This window comes from Phocoena sinus, chromosome 15 (assembly GCF_008692025.1).
Source record: "Phocoena sinus isolate mPhoSin1 chromosome 15, mPhoSin1.pri, whole genome shotgun sequence".
Taxonomy (NCBI): domain Eukaryota; kingdom Metazoa; phylum Chordata; class Mammalia; order Artiodactyla; family Phocoenidae; genus Phocoena; species Phocoena sinus.
The window spans coordinates 16136938-16152054 of NC_045777.1; the positions used below are offsets into that span (position 1 = coordinate 16136938).

General features: G+C 49.9%; 1 protein-coding gene across 1 annotated transcript; it reads left to right on the forward strand.

The window, feature by feature from the left end:
- The first annotated feature begins 1970 nt into the window (after window positions 1–1970).
- Window positions 1971–7792, forward strand: FITM2 (fat storage inducing transmembrane protein 2). Its single transcript, XM_032606956.1, has 2 exons — window positions 1971–2233; window positions 4243–7792. Exons 1-2 carry the CDS (start codon window positions 2061–2063, stop codon window positions 4856–4858), a joined length of 789 nt encoding a protein of 262 aa, XP_032462847.1. The 5' UTR covers window positions 1971–2060; the 3' UTR covers window positions 4859–7792.
- The last annotated feature ends 7325 nt before the right edge of the window (window positions 7793–15117 follow it).

The following is a 15117-nucleotide window of genomic DNA, read 5'->3' on the forward strand; positions in this document are numbered from 1 at the left end:
GGGCTCAGTAGTTGTGGCTTGCGGGCTCTAGAGCGCAGGCTCAGTAGTTGTGGTGCACGGGCTTAGTTGCTCCGCAGCATGTGGCATCTTCCCGGACCAGGGATCGAACCCGTGTTCCCTGTATTGGCAGGCGTATTCTTAACCACTGCACAACCTGGGAAGTCCTACCTCCCTGTTCTTAACCATTATGCAGCTTGCTATGGAAAGTAACAATAATTCAGCACCTGACAATCTTCAGGAGATACAGACGGTTTCAGATACTATTTACAAGCTGCCTTCACAATTAACATCTTGCCAGCTGTGTGGTTTTTATCTCCAATCATGAAAAGGCAAATTAGTATAATCACCAGTACATTGCTTTTTTCAACCTAGCTTTTTGAAGACCCAGAGACGTCTTGCTACGTAAAAACTATGATCAGATAAATGCAATTTACTGATCACCTTGAGACAGTTTTAAGGCATTAATACTTTTACTCCTATTAGTTTATTGATTCCCAGCATGAGAGATTTTAAACAACATTGTATTATACGTGTAAATCAGGCCAGTGTTTCCCAAAGTGCAGTAGCTATCCTTGGTTTAGGGACACGAGATTATTTTAGGCAGCTAGAGATGATGCATATTTCAATAGAAATGTTTTTTTTGTAATAGAAAAAACATAACTGGCACACAGAATCTATTACTCCATGGATATTTCTGCTTGGGAGGCTATTGAATAAGTATTTCAGTTTTAAATGTGTGTTGTTTAAAGAAAAATGTTAAGCAAATAATAGTATTGGTGGTATATGGACATAGCAAAAACAGTTAAGGTGGACGTAATGTGTTGAATGGTGACACCACCACCACCCCCCCCCAAAAAAAGAGATGTCAAAGTCTTGATCCCTGGTACTTAGGAATGTGACCTTATTTGGAAATAGGGCCGTTGCACATATAATTAAGGATCTCAAGATGAGATTATCCTGGATTTAGAGTGGACCCTAATCCAATAACTAGTGTCCTTATAAGGGACAGAAGGAGAGAGGACACACAGAGACATAGAAGGGAGAAGCCCACATGAAGACGGACGCAAAGATTGGAGTGATGCAGCCACAAGCCAAGGAATGCCAAGACTGCCAGCAGTCACAGAAGCTAGGAGAGAGCTATGGAAAGGGTCCTCCCTCAGAGCCTCCAGAAGGAACCAATCCTGTCAGCAGCTTCATTTCAGACTCTGGCCTCCAGAACTGTCAGAGAATAAATTTCTGTTCGTTTAAGCCAACATAGTTGTGGTAATTTGTATGGCAGCACTAGGAAACTAATACAATGGCAAAGAAACGCCGCAAGGTTGGGAAACAATTAGACACCCAGCCATGACAGGGGATGAGTGGGTTTAACTCTGTGATAAACGAGTGACTGAGTCATCAACACCCTCATCTGATGGCCGTTAACCCCCAGCGTCCAGCATTTTCTCTCAATACCAATCACAGTTGTTTTAAAAGTGAAAATAAAGCTAATAATTTAAAATGCAAATCTAATGGTTATTTTATGCATTTATTTTCTCATGTCCGTATGTCTGGACCACCATAATGAACCTCGAGTTCATAAACTAACTTGGGAAAGGTTGATCTCCTCTTGGCTCCCCATGTTACAGATGAGAAAACTAAGGCTCAGATGGAGGAAGCATCTCCAAGAGAGACTAAATGATGCTGGGACCACTGCTCCAATTCCTACAACTCTACGTTTATTCTTCCCCACCTCCAGCAAATATTTCCACAAGCGCTTTTTCCTCCGATCAGAGCAAGGCACAGAGGATGTGTGCCTTTCCTTACCGGGAGCATGTTACCCTGGCGGCGGGATTTCGAGAAGGCAAGGAGGCATGCGAGGATTTTGGAAACAGGAGCGCTGCAGGGGCCGCCGGTGGCCAGGAGGGGGAGCGCGCGGGCTCCGGAGCGCTCACGCTCCTCGGGGGCGGGGCCTGCGAGCGGCGCGCGTGCGCTCAAAGGGAGGCGGTGGCGCCGGCCAAGACGAAGGGCCAGACGGTGGCCGAGAGGGCACGGGGACGCTGACGGAGGCCGACAGGTCGGGCATGGAGCACCTGGAGCGCTGCGCATGGGCCCTCAGGGGGACGCTGGTGCGGGCGGCCGTACGGCGCTACCTGCCCTGGGCCCTGGTGGCCTCCATGCTGGCGGGCTCCCTCCTGAAGGAGCTTTCCCCTCTACCCGAGAGCTATCTCAGCAACAAGCGCAACGTCTTCAACGTGTGAGTGCGCCCCGGGTCCTCTCCTGTCCCTGCCGTAGCTGTCGCCTTGCCCAGAGAGCCGGGGGTTAGCTGCCCTGATGGACGAGTCATTGGAAGGGGAGATCCTTCTCCCCTTCGTGATAGCAGCGTCTGCACGCGTGTCGCGATGGAGGGACCCCAGAATAGCTAGTGTCACTAGCAGGTCGCGTTTGCACACACAAACCAGACAGTCTGAACTTGACTGGGCAGGGTGGTGTGTGTGTCTGTGTGTGTGTAGGGGTGGAGGGTGGGAAGGGGGTTGAACCGGCCTGTGTCGCTGCTCCCCCTGCCTCCCTTTGGGGGGTTAGGAGTTGGCCCCTGCCCTGGGGGAGATGCCACCTCCCTCCTGCCTGCCAATGTCAGACCCTGCGCCTCCGCCCTAAATCTGATACCCCCCAGCTGGTGACAGAATCCCATCACACCTGGGTGGGGCAAGCAGACCTGCCTTCTTTCGCCAGCACCCCCCGCCCCCCACCTTTGAGAGCCTGTCCTAGCCCATGCCAACCCCCGTTCTAAGACAGTCGCCCCGGAGTGGAACCCTCCAGTCCGTGACCTTACCCCTGGATCTGCTTGGATTTTCTCAGTCACTCAAAGTTCATGGCAGTGGCCTAGGGACACCATCCCAGCCGGGCCCTTTGAGACTTCTCCTTAAGTCCACCCACCCCCTCCTTTTTTTTTTTTTTTTTTTTAAATCTCTTGGATTTTAAGTTTATCGACGCAAACACCGTTGCAATAGTAAAGGGAAACTCTGAAAGATAAAACTCCTCCCCTGACGTGAGCTTCGACTCTCCTTGGGAGGTGCAGTGTCTGTAGCATCTCTCAAAAGCCAGTCCAACTTTGGTTATCTACTTAAAACCCTGGTTCCTCTCTCCAGCAGCTTCATCAAATACCTGACAGGTCTTGGCTGTGGCCAGATCCTTGCATATCAGTCCCAGGGAAGATTTTAGCGACAGGCCCTTGGGTAGTGTCTGAAGAACCTTTGGAACCCAGGAAGGGTCCTTCTGTCCTTTGCGCACCTTCCTTCCTCACCCACCCACGGAGGCTGGGCTGAGAATCGATTATGAGAGTGGTCATGGCTCCAAGCCTCTCGCATATGTGTTTACCGCACCTGGTCCCTAGCTCAGCCACCTTTGATGAGGGCAGGGGAGGCAGACAAGACAGCTGCTGCTTGATCTGGCCTGGGTGAGCTGGGAGCCGAAGAGCCTAGCAGACAAGTCCCTGTCTTTGGCGAGTTGCCGTGGATTCTGGTGTTTTGCTCCACACCTCTATGCTAGTTAATTATTGAAAGGGAACTAGTGAATCATTGGCTCTGGATTTAAAAATCGTTGGATCCCCTCAGTTCTATTTAATAGTTGAGGAAACGGAGGCCTGGAGGTGTGGTAATAAGTCAGAGTCAGGATTTGAACCTGGGTCTTCTAGCGTGAAGTCAAGCTCTGTCTGTTCATTTCCACCACGTAGGAAAAAGCCTTGGTGTAGAAAAAGCATGGGCTTTGGGGCTGGCCAAACCTTGGTTTAACCTGGGCTTGCTGGTCATGTGAGTGTGATCCTGGCAAGTTACTGAACTATTCTTTACCTATAATATGGGGCTAGTGACATCTTCCCCCCGAGGTAACTGTGAGTATTCTATGGGAAAGTGGATGTATGTGAGAGCTCTGTAATTACGTTCCTCAGCAAATGGCGTAGTGCTTAAGATCACAGAGCCTGGGTTTAAATCCCGGCTCCACCACTGATGACCTCTGCTTTGGGCACGATGGTTCTCTGTGCCTCTGTTTTCTTCTCTGTAAAATAGGGATGATAGCAGTACGTACCTCATAGAGTTGTGTAAGGATTCAGTAGTTAATACACGTAAGGTACTTAGTGAAGTTGTGGTCTATAGCTTTTATCACCTATTTCTCCTCTTTCCCTCCCTCGAGAGTCCAGAGTCCTGAGTGATGACATTGTTCCCTCTCCGCCATGTCCCCGTCTTCACTTCCACTTTCTTCCTCTGCCAGGTATTTTGTCAAAGTGGCCTGGGCCTGGACCTTCTGCCTCCTCCTGCCTTTCATCACCCTCACCAACTACCACCTGACGGGCAAGGCCGGCCTGGTCCTGCGGCGGCTGAGCACACTGCTTGTGGGCACGGCCATCTGGTACGTGGGCACAGCCGTCTTCGCCAACATTGAGCACTACACAGGCAGCTGCTACCAGTCGCCAGCCCTGGAGGGGGTGAGAAAGGAGCACCAGAGTAAGCAGCAGTGCCACGGGGAAGGAGGCTTTTGGCATGGCTTTGACATCTCAGGCCACTCCTTCCTGCTCACCTTCTGTGTCCTTATGATTGTGGAGGAGATGGCTGTACTGCACGAGCTGGGGACGGACCGAAGCCACTGGCTTCACGCGGCCGTCACCACCCTGGGGGTCGCCCTGGGCCTCCTGACCCTCATCTGGGTGTGGATGTTTCTGTGCACGGCCGTGTACTTTCACAACTTGTCCCAGAAAGTGTTTGGCACCCTGTTCGGTCTGCTGGGCTGGTACGGGACGTACGGGTGTTGGTATCTGAAATCCTTCTCTCCAGGACTTCCTCCCCAGAGCTCTAGTTTGAATCTGAAGCAAGACGGTTACAAGAAATAAAAGAGAAGCAAAACGGCTGACAGCAGGACAGTGGCTAATAGATTTTCCACTTATCTTTCTTAGTTATCGACTAAATTTTTGATCCCGCTTCCGGGAGGAAGCTTACCGGGCAGTGTGTGGGGTGGAGGTGGGATGGAGTCTGGGGGGCGAGCAAGGTCAGGCCCCAGACTGTCCCTGGTGGCATTGTCCTGTGTCACAAGCACCGCCACTCCCAGTCAGGCACTTTGCGTTCCTGGCAAGACTTGACCTTAATCTGGAACATCCCTTTTGGCTGAAGAGGGCCAAGCTCTGGCTCAGCGAGAGGGCGGGATCGGGAAAGCCTCTGTTGTGTGGCTGAAGTAGGGCCGGGGCCTCAGGACTCTCTTCTGCTGCCATCAGATGCTCCCTGATTCTTCCTTGTCTTCTGGGTCCGTGGCTATTAATGGTGTTATTTAACAGTAGTTCCCTCTGGTCAGTTTTGCAGAAGCATTTATTTCCAGCAGGGTTCTTTATAAAACAACCAACTGCCTGAAAGACACATTCTGGCTGTAGTATTTTTTTTGTCCGTGGAGTGTCAAATATTGCAAGTGGCTTGTGATTAGCTACCAAAACAGTTAAACTGGAGTGCCTCTGCGACAGAGTATTGGATGACTTTTAGGTAACGAACATTGATACTTTTCTGTCCATGTTGTCTATTATATATTGGTTTTCGGAGCAATAAGGTTACTTCCCCCCCCCCCCCCCCCCCCCATTGTGAGTGAATGCTTTATAGTTTTTGATAACAATCATGGCGTTTGTTCTTTGTTGACAGAACTCCCGAAAGTAACTCACGACTCTGCACTTCGGCACGTGTGTAGATTGCTTTGAGGGTTTTTTAGAACACTCTTGGCTTACGGTATTAAATTCAAGCACACGGGACTCTTTTCTCTGTTAAGAATAAAACCCGGAGAGCAGATGTTTTAATAACCTGTTGAATTTTAAGCTGAGTCAGGGTAATTTTGCAAAATGCATATTTGCACTGAACCTCCCCTGACCACCCGTCCGTGGTGCAGACTGAGTGGCGCTTCAGGGCTGTGTGATAATAAGCCTTCTGTTCATCGCTGTGGCCCAAGGCACTTTTACCCTTTTGGACACGGTTATGCTAAGTCAGAAGTGGACGAAAATATCTTCCCTTGCTTCTGATGGCAAGAAGCCAACCTGTCTGCAAAAATGTCCCTGATAAATGGCGGCTTGACTTTGGCCTACCCTCCTCTTACTTGGACCACCACCCAAACCAGACCAAACGGGCCTGTGCATCTGCCCTTGAACTCAACCTTTTATTTCCCCTTGGCAGCACATCTCAATTTCTAGCCTTGTTCTTGTGTGGCCCTCACCTTGGGAGTGCTGGGAGTGGTGAGATGCCCTGTCCCCTCTGCCCCACAAAGGCACAGTTACCGCTCTGTGATGAGATACCCCTTCCCTCTCTCAGGGTGTCTCCTTAAGCCTTTCGAACCAAGCCCCTTGTGTTTTGGATAATCATCCTGGAAGCTTCTTTGACGTCCCCACCCCCACCCCAGTCAAGCCTGGTAATAGCATTAACTGGTAAGCACTGCAGTCGCCTGGCTTAACTCAAGCTTGGTAGGAGTTTGAGGTCTGGAAAATCTTCAGTGTAAAATGTATTGCGTATAAATATGTACTTAAAATATGTAGTTCGTATCTCATCCGGCCACAGGTTAACCTATATCGATCAAAATGTGGGGTGTGGGGCTTCCCTGCTGGCACAGTGGTTGAGAGTCCGCCTGCCAATGCAGGGGACACGGGTTCGTGACCCGGTCCGGGAAGATCCCACATGCCGCGGAGCGGCTGGGCCCGTGAGCCATGGCCACTGAGCCTGCGCATCCGGAGCCTGTGCTCCACAACGGGAGAGGCCACAGCAGTGAGAGGCCCGCATACCACAAAAAAAAAAAAAAAAAAAAAATGTGGGGTGTGATACATTGTACCCAAAGGGGGCAGAGACACCTGACAGTGAGATTTCGAAGGTGTCACCATGGTGCTTTGGGAGCATTGGCAAGCTATGATGGGCCCTGGGAGGATTGTTTTGCCCCCCGGAGCTTACATCTGAAAACGGGGGTGGTGGAAGTGGGGCTGGGGTAGGTGGCAGGGGCTTGCTGAAGGGATTGACATCTCTCCTACGTTTCACGTTCAGCACCAAAAGAGAGCAGGCACAAGGTGACGCCAGAAGTTCACTTGTCTCACTTAAATGTCCAGACATCTCTCTCCTGCACGTCTGATTCAGGCTCAGCCTTACACTGACTCCGCGGAAAGCGTCCATTACCGAATCTCGTATATTGAGGAGTCTTCCGCCACTTCCCATTCAGTCTTAGCACCTTTGCCTGTCTCTAGGGAACATGCTCTCAATCCCTGTGTGACACAGCGTGGCAAGGCTGAAAGTTTAGGCACATGTGAGATGTGGGTCCAAATCGTGTCAGACCCTGGTCAAGCCTCAATTTCCCCATCTGTAAAATGGAGGTGGTGCTGTCAGGATGAAGGGAATATGTATGTAAAATGCCCAGCACATGTGCATAGCAGGTGATAATCCCCCTGCCTCCTCTTTCTTGATTAAGCCTTTAGAACTTTATGGCTCCTCTGGAGAAGGCAGGGAAACTAATATGTTCTTTGGAGTGCCGTTTGGGGTCTGGGTGTCCTGTTGAAGTAGCCTTGTATTGTCTTTTGAAAAGTGTCTCTTCCCCAGGTGCTGAACAAGAGGGTTTTGAGGGCATCTGTGCTCACAGAATACCACCGTGCTTGGTTTGTCTCTCCGTGTTGAGGTTCATTCACTGGCGCCTCATTTTCCACATGCATCTGTCATAGTCTGAGTACCAGATTGTATTTAGAGAATGGCTCTTACCACTGTTATGTACACATACAGATCGTGTGTGTAAACAGGCAAATTAAACTAGAGATAATGAAATCCCACATTCCTGCATTTTGTGTGTTCTTTTCCAAAACCCTCAATCCCAGAACCAGGAGAGCTCAGCCCATTTTATGAAAGGAGAGTAATTCTTACTGGAGCTACTCGTTGTGTATAGGGGAATTTCAAGGCTGTAGTCACTCTTATTTTTTTTCTCCTCAATTCTGTGACCTAAGGATATGTTATCATGTATTTCTCAGCCTGGTTTACTCCTTCCCTTTGTGCCACATCTACGTCTCAGAGTCCTGATGCCTGGATCGGCCGGATTTGGGAGCAGTTTTCTTGGCAGTAAGAGGAAGGTTACACAAGAGCAGTTACAAAGTTCACTCAGATGAGGTCATCTGTGAAAATGCCCTGGAGGCCTATACGCCTGTGAGGACTTTTTGTACCTTTTAGCGCCCTCTCCCGTCGTCAGCCTGACCTGCTTGGCCCCTCCAGGTAGTATCTGTCAAAAGCCCAATGGCTCCAGGATTTGAAGCTCCTCCTTTGGCAGAACTTCCCTGTTCAGATTCAGTTGGCAGCACCAAACCCTTCTTGAGTTTATCCTGTGAGCCAGGAGCTAGGACAGGATAATGAACTCCCTCCCTCCTGGAGCTTGTGGTCCAAAGTCTATCCCTTCAGAGCTTAAGGTGTGAGTGGGGTTGCAAAGTTTGATTTTGCTACCTCTGTGCGTTTTTTTGTTTTGTTTTGTTTTGTTTTGTGGTACGTGGGCCTCTCACTGTTGTGGCCTCTCCCGTTGCGGAGCACAGGCTCCGGACGCGCAGGCCCAGCGGCCATGGCTCACGGGCCCAGCCCCTCCGCGGCATGTGGGATCCTCCCGGACCAGGGCACGAACCCGTGTCCCCTGCATCGGCAGGCGGACTCTCAACCACTGCGCCACCAGGGAAGCCCACCTCTGTGTGTTTGAGGAATTTTCACTCCTGGAGAAGATGCATAAGGAGTCAACAACCACCATAGACTGTTCCGAGTGCTGGCCAAGGTCAGGGCCTGGGAACATAGAGCAGGGGACAACCAGGTGCCCTGGGGAATCACGGGATATTTTCACAGAACATAGTTCTTTTGGGTCTTGAAGGATGAGAAGGAGTTCAAGCAGTTAGGCAGAGAACAGACTCCAAGGACGTGAGAACAGCATGCACAAAGGCACGGAGATGAGCTGCCACGATTTTCATCCAGAGATCCCTTTTCAAGAAACCTAACTTTCCCCTCATGTTCAAGAGCAACAGAGATTGAAGAAAGGCAGACTGAAAGGACTGTCAATGGAGGTCCTGGATGCGCCCTGCTATGTTATAAGGAGCACTCAGCTAGAAGTGTGAATGCCCGGCTTTGAGCTGGCTTCCACCACTGCTTTTTCTGCTCTTCTGTGTGACCTTGGCCAAGTCACTCAACATCTGTGGTTCTCAACTTCCTTATCTGATAAATGATGGGCACAGACTGTTTAACCTCATCAACTCTTCTGCTCTATTCTATTTCTTTGCTCCGCTTGATGAAAAGTTCTTCCCAAGCTGGTTATGACTTTTATTTAAGGAAACAACGTGAAAAGAAGCTCCCACTCAGCTGAGGTGGCAGCTGGCTTCCCGGTGAGTGATCGGGGAGCTGATCTCTGGGTGCACTTTATCATACCCCTGCTTTTCTCTGCATCGACAGCCTAATGCAATTTAGACCTGATTGCTTGGCTTCATAGGGACTTTCTGGACATGGGGAGCTGGACCTAGCTCCCAGAGGGATGAACCGCAGAAGTCTTTTTAAAAAGGTCTCCAAAATCAAACCAATTTCGATATCAAGGAGAGGGTAGATTCTGTTAAGGGAAACTCCGTGCAGTATAGTCACCTTCAGAAATTGTCCCAGAAATCCCTAATACAGCCTCTGGGGAGTTTTAAAATTGAACACACACAGCGTAGAAAACAGGTCCTCCCATACCTTAGGGAGAGGGGAGATGGTAAATTGGGCCCACATGATTAGATGGTAACCTTGTCGTATCCAAACTTAAAATGTGCAGACCCGGGAGTTCCCTGGTGGCCTGTGGTTAGGATTACAGGCTTTCACTTCCGTGGCCCGGGTTTAGTCCCTGGTCAGGGAGCTGAGATCCCACAAGCCGTGTGGCCCAGCCAAAAACAAAAACAAACCAAAAAAATGTGCAGACCTAACAATCTCAGTCTAGGGACTTAGGCTATGGGAATGTTCATAGAGGTGGGCAAAGATGAACACAAAGATTAGAGGTGGGCAAAGATAAACACAAAGATTAGAGGTGGGCAAAGATGAACACAAAGATTAGAGGTGGGCAAAGATGAACACAAAGATTAGAGGTGGGCAAAGATGAACACAAAGATTAGAGGTGGGCAAAGATGAACACAAAGATTAGAGGTGGGCAAAGATGAACACAAAGATAGAGGTGGGCAAAGATGAACACAAAGATTAGAGGTGGGCAAAGATGAACACAAAGATTAGAGGTGGGCAAAGATGAACACAAAGATTAGAGGTGGGCAAAGATGAACACAAAGATAGAGGTGGGCAAAGATGAACACAAAGATTAGAGGTGGGCAAAGATGAACACAAAGATTAGAGGTGGGCAAAGATAAACACAAAGATTTTATTGCAGCTATTTGTGGTAGTGCAAAGTTGTCAAGATTTATCTAACTGTTGCCAGTTGGTTAAATAAATTATGGTAACCATATCAGGAATATAATGCAGTCACGACAAAGAATAAATGGTGTTATATTTAGCACAGAATCTGGTGGCAGAAAGACTCTGCGTTTGTGCTGACTAGAACTTACAGCTGTGTGCCCTTGGTCAGGTCAGAATCTCTGAGCCTCTTTGTGAAGGGTAAGGTGGGGATAATGCCTCACCTCATTCGACATCCATTGCCCCGCTAGGTGAGGGGCACTATGCTGGACACGGTGTTAATTCAGAGACACGGTTCTGCCCTCAGTCTAGCCAGGCACAGGCAATGAAATGAGCATATCCAAACAGGGTGCTAAGCGTCAAAAGCGGAGTGTTCCCCTACGCTACCCCAACATTGTCCCAGCTCAGGCAGAGATGATTTACATAACACACTCAGAAAAGCAAAGGACGGAGGCGATTATTCTGCCTCTGCCATATACACTGGCTGTGTGACCTTGAACAAGTTCCTCAGTTTCTTCATCTGTAAAATGGGGATAATAGAAGTACCTACCTTGTAGAGTTGTTGTGAGGATTAAATGAATTGATACTTGAAAAGGGCTTACTTAGGACAGGACCTAGTCTATGGGAGGCACTATATAAAAGTCTTTCAAGTGCACAATAAGTCCCTAATGTGCCATCTATACTATAACTACTTTAAAATCAGGAAAAAGAGGGACTTCCCTGGCGGTCCAGTGGTTAAGACTCCACGCTTCCACTGCAGGGGGCACGGGTTCAGTCCCTGGTTGGGGAACTAAGATTCTGCATGCCGCATGGTGTGGCCAAAAAAAAAAAAAAAAAAATTCAGGAAAAAGAAACCCCATACATGTCAGTGTTTTAATTTTTATTGACTCAGAGGTAGTTAAAACATACAGTCAAATGTGGAAGGCCATGTCCCAGGACCTCTAGAATGAATGGAGTCTCCAAGACTATAGTCTGGTTTCAGGGCTAACTAGGAGGTGGGGGAGAGTGAGAGAAGTGTTTTCCGGGAGAGCTGAGGGGAAAGGACATCCGTGTACCTGTGGGCTCCTTTGCATCAAGGTAAAGTAGGTGTTTGAGGTGCTGTCCACTTGCAGGTAAGCTAAGGGCTGCCTGACCCTGGTTTCCAGACTGCGTATTTGAGGGACTGAGTTGGGAGACTTATCACTTCTCCTGTCTTCTCTGCCAGGGCATGGCTCCCCAAGGGTGTGTCTGAGTGCCTAGGAGGTGAGTAGGTGGGGGAGCCTGGGAGCCACCCCTGATTGACATCTTAATTTCTGGAGCAAAGGTATTCAGGCCCTGTCTGATCAAGCTGCTGTCACCCTTTCCCAGCTCCACTCCTTTCATGCCTTCTTGCCTTCCATTTGCATTTCCTGAGCATGTTTCATCTGCCACGGGCCCCATGCTGCTGGGGAGTGATGCAGGGCTGAACAGGTCAGGGTGGAAGCTGAGTTATCTAGAGTTATTAGAAGCCTTGGACTGGAGCAAGCAGACTGTATTCAAATCCTGCCTATCATTCCCTCAGCTGTGTGATCTTAGGCAAGTCACTTAACCTCTCTGGGCTTGTTACTCATCTATGAAATGGGGATGATTCTTTCTACGTCATTGGTCTTTGACTGATTTAATGAAATGATGGGTAGGAAAATAAGTTCTAAACTTTAAAATATTGGGTGCCTATGAGGACTGCTTTTTACTGAAGAGATTTACTTTGCTTGGTGAATGTCTCTCTCAGAAGCCTGGGCACTGTAACTTCTACATGTCCCCAATAACCTGAACTGGCTCGGTGTCTTTAATATAATTTTTTAAATATAGCATTGACTAAAATCAATAACAACTAGCAGCATTTGTTCTGAATTTTTAAATCTGCTGCCTGACATTTTTTTTTTTTTTTTTTGCGGTACGCGGGCCTCTCACTGCTGTGACCTCTCCCGTCGCGGAGCACAGGCTCCGGACGCGCAGACTCAGCGGCCATGGCTCATGGGCCCAGCCACTCCACGGCATGTGGGATCTTCCCGGACTGGGGCACGAACCCGTGTCCCCTGCATCGGCAGGTGGACTCTCAACCACTGCGCCACCAGGGAATCCCGCTGCCTGATATTTTTACTGAATTATCTCAGCTGTAGTTCCCAACAGCCTAGGCCATAGAGAAAACAGGAAGGGCTTTGGCTTCATCCCAGCTCTGCTACTGTATTAGTCAGCTATTGCAGTAATAACCCCCAAACCTGATGGTTTATGACAGCAAATGCTCACAGGTAGCTGCAGCTCTGCAGAGATGGGCTGGCCTCAGCTGGTGAGCTCTGCTTCAGGCAGTGGGCCAGCTGGCCTTGGTTCGAGGCCACAAGCTGGGCTCAGGTCTGTTCTGCTTTCATTCTAAGGTCCAGATGAAAAGGGCAGCAACTACCTGGGGCCTGCTCTTCTCGTGATGAACACTGAGGCACCCACATGGTACATTTAAAGCCTCTACTCCCATCACATCCTTCCACTAACAGTCCACTGGCCCAAGCTGGTCACATGGACAGTACCCTGATGGGGCAGGGAATAAACTCCACCCACGGTGGGAGGTGCTACAAAGTCACATGGCAAGGGTTGTGGATGTATAACCCTATTAGGGAATCCAAAAATCCAATCTACCACTTGTACCTTGGGTGCTAACTCTCTGAGCCTCTGTTTCCTCATCAGTGAGACATAAAAAGCTATGCTTTGCAGACTTAGAAATAATTTCTGTGAATTTCCTAGTACCTGGTTAGTACTCAAAGGACGGCTGCCATTATTATTATTAGCTCCATTTAGAGATGAGAAAACTGAGGGTTTTAGGCAATGTGGGCCCAGGTTGCTAGGGAAGGACCAAACAGGTCTTTGGAGATAACGTTGGAATGGCCCGGGCAGATGATTCTGTGACTTTGGCAGTGAGCAGCCAATGAGCTGAAGGAGATATGACCTTCAGCAGCCCTTACCGTCCTCCCCAACAGGCATCCTTCTGTGAATGTGGGATAGACCTTCTTAGCATTGTAAACACTGGGGGCGCCCATTACCGCAGTCCTGGCGGTGGTGGTGTCTGTCTTCCCAACTAGACTGAACTCAGCCCCACACCCTGTCCATCTCTGCAACCCTCCATGGCACCTGGTAGAAGGCTCAGCTGCTGATGGATCCTGAGTAAACGTACGCATGTTGATGCTTTTCCACACCCGAGCTGCTCTCCATGACATTCCGAGACAGAAAGGGACCAGGGAAAGGACACTTAGCCCTAGCTCACTTGTTGTGCGATCCTGACCAAACCAGACACATGCCCATTCCCAGGCCTCAGTTTCTGCACATGTGGAACTGGCAGGTGGGGCCTGTGGAGTCTTTGAGTCTATGGTTCTCTCCAGCAGTCTACCTGGGCCTCTTCCCATTCAGTGCTTCCTTATGTCAGAGGCTGCTGGCTGTCCACCAGGATCTGTTCTCTCCTTCCTTAGCAATAGGCTGCCCAATCACAGACTACATTTCCCAGCCTCCTTTGCAGCTGGGTGAAGCCTGGTAATTAAATTCTCACCCATGGACCGCGTGTGGAAGTCACATGACCCTCTTCAACAGCCGGGCCTTAAAGTACTGGACATGTGCTCTAACATCCTGTCTATCCTTTCCTATTGGATAAAACCTGGCTGTGGGAATTCCCTGGTAGTCCAGTGGTTAGGACTCAGAGCTTCATTGCCTTGGGCCCGGGTTTGATCCCTGGTTGGGGAACTAAGATTCCTCAAGCCATGCGGTGCAGCCAAAAAACAAACAAAAGACCCGGCCTCCCCAGATCCAGCCTTGGGCCCCCCAAGCAGCCATCAGTCATCTCTTCCTTCTCACCAGAAGTGAAATGGTCAAAACGTTGGTGAGAGTCAGACTCACTGAGTCTCAACGTCGTACCTCCACCCCTCTGGCCCCAAACTCTGGAAATGAGAACTAGATGGGCAACACAGATTTAGAAATGAAAAGCAGCTGCTCCTCCTTGATGCTTTTATTGGGGGCTTTCAGTGGTTTCTAAGCATGAGCGGCAGTGACACCCAGACCCTCTCCCAACATGCAAAAGGCACAGGGAAGTGAGACGCCGCAAGGACGGGCAGCGTGGACGCGGAAACCCCCCTGCGTGGCATGGTAGGGCGTGGGGGGAGCCCCGAGAGTGAAGGGGAAGGCAGACGTTAACAGATGGCTTTGGCAGAGGCTGGAGGAGGGACATCCACCTCCAGACCCACCCCTGCTCTCTGGCCAGGGCTGAACTTCGAGAGAAGATCAATGTGGCTTTTCCTGAAAGTCCACCTCACATGGTGGGAGAACTCAGCTCCGGGTGGGAAGAGGAGGATGGACACTGCCTTCAGGGACTTCCAGTAAAGTGCCCGACCAGAGCACACTGGCCAAATCAAGAGGGGAATGGGAGGGTGTGCTCATGGCGTCGGCCCCAGACATGGCCTGTGGCTGGAAGTCACTGCCTTGGCTCGGCCAGTGCTGTCTCAGTTCACTTCCAAGAGGAGAATGAAGCCCCTTCCAGTCTTCAGGGGCCTCCCGTGGGGTCTCCAGATCTCCAGCCCCACCTGGAGGTAGCGCTTAGAAGAGTCAAGTCTTGATGTTGGCTTTGTCCTGTGGAAGAGTTCCCTGGGCAAGAGGGAAGGGGAGGTGAGGGGTCAGGCCCTCCGAGCCCCCAGCACCTCCCAGAATCTGGGCCCTGGTGAAT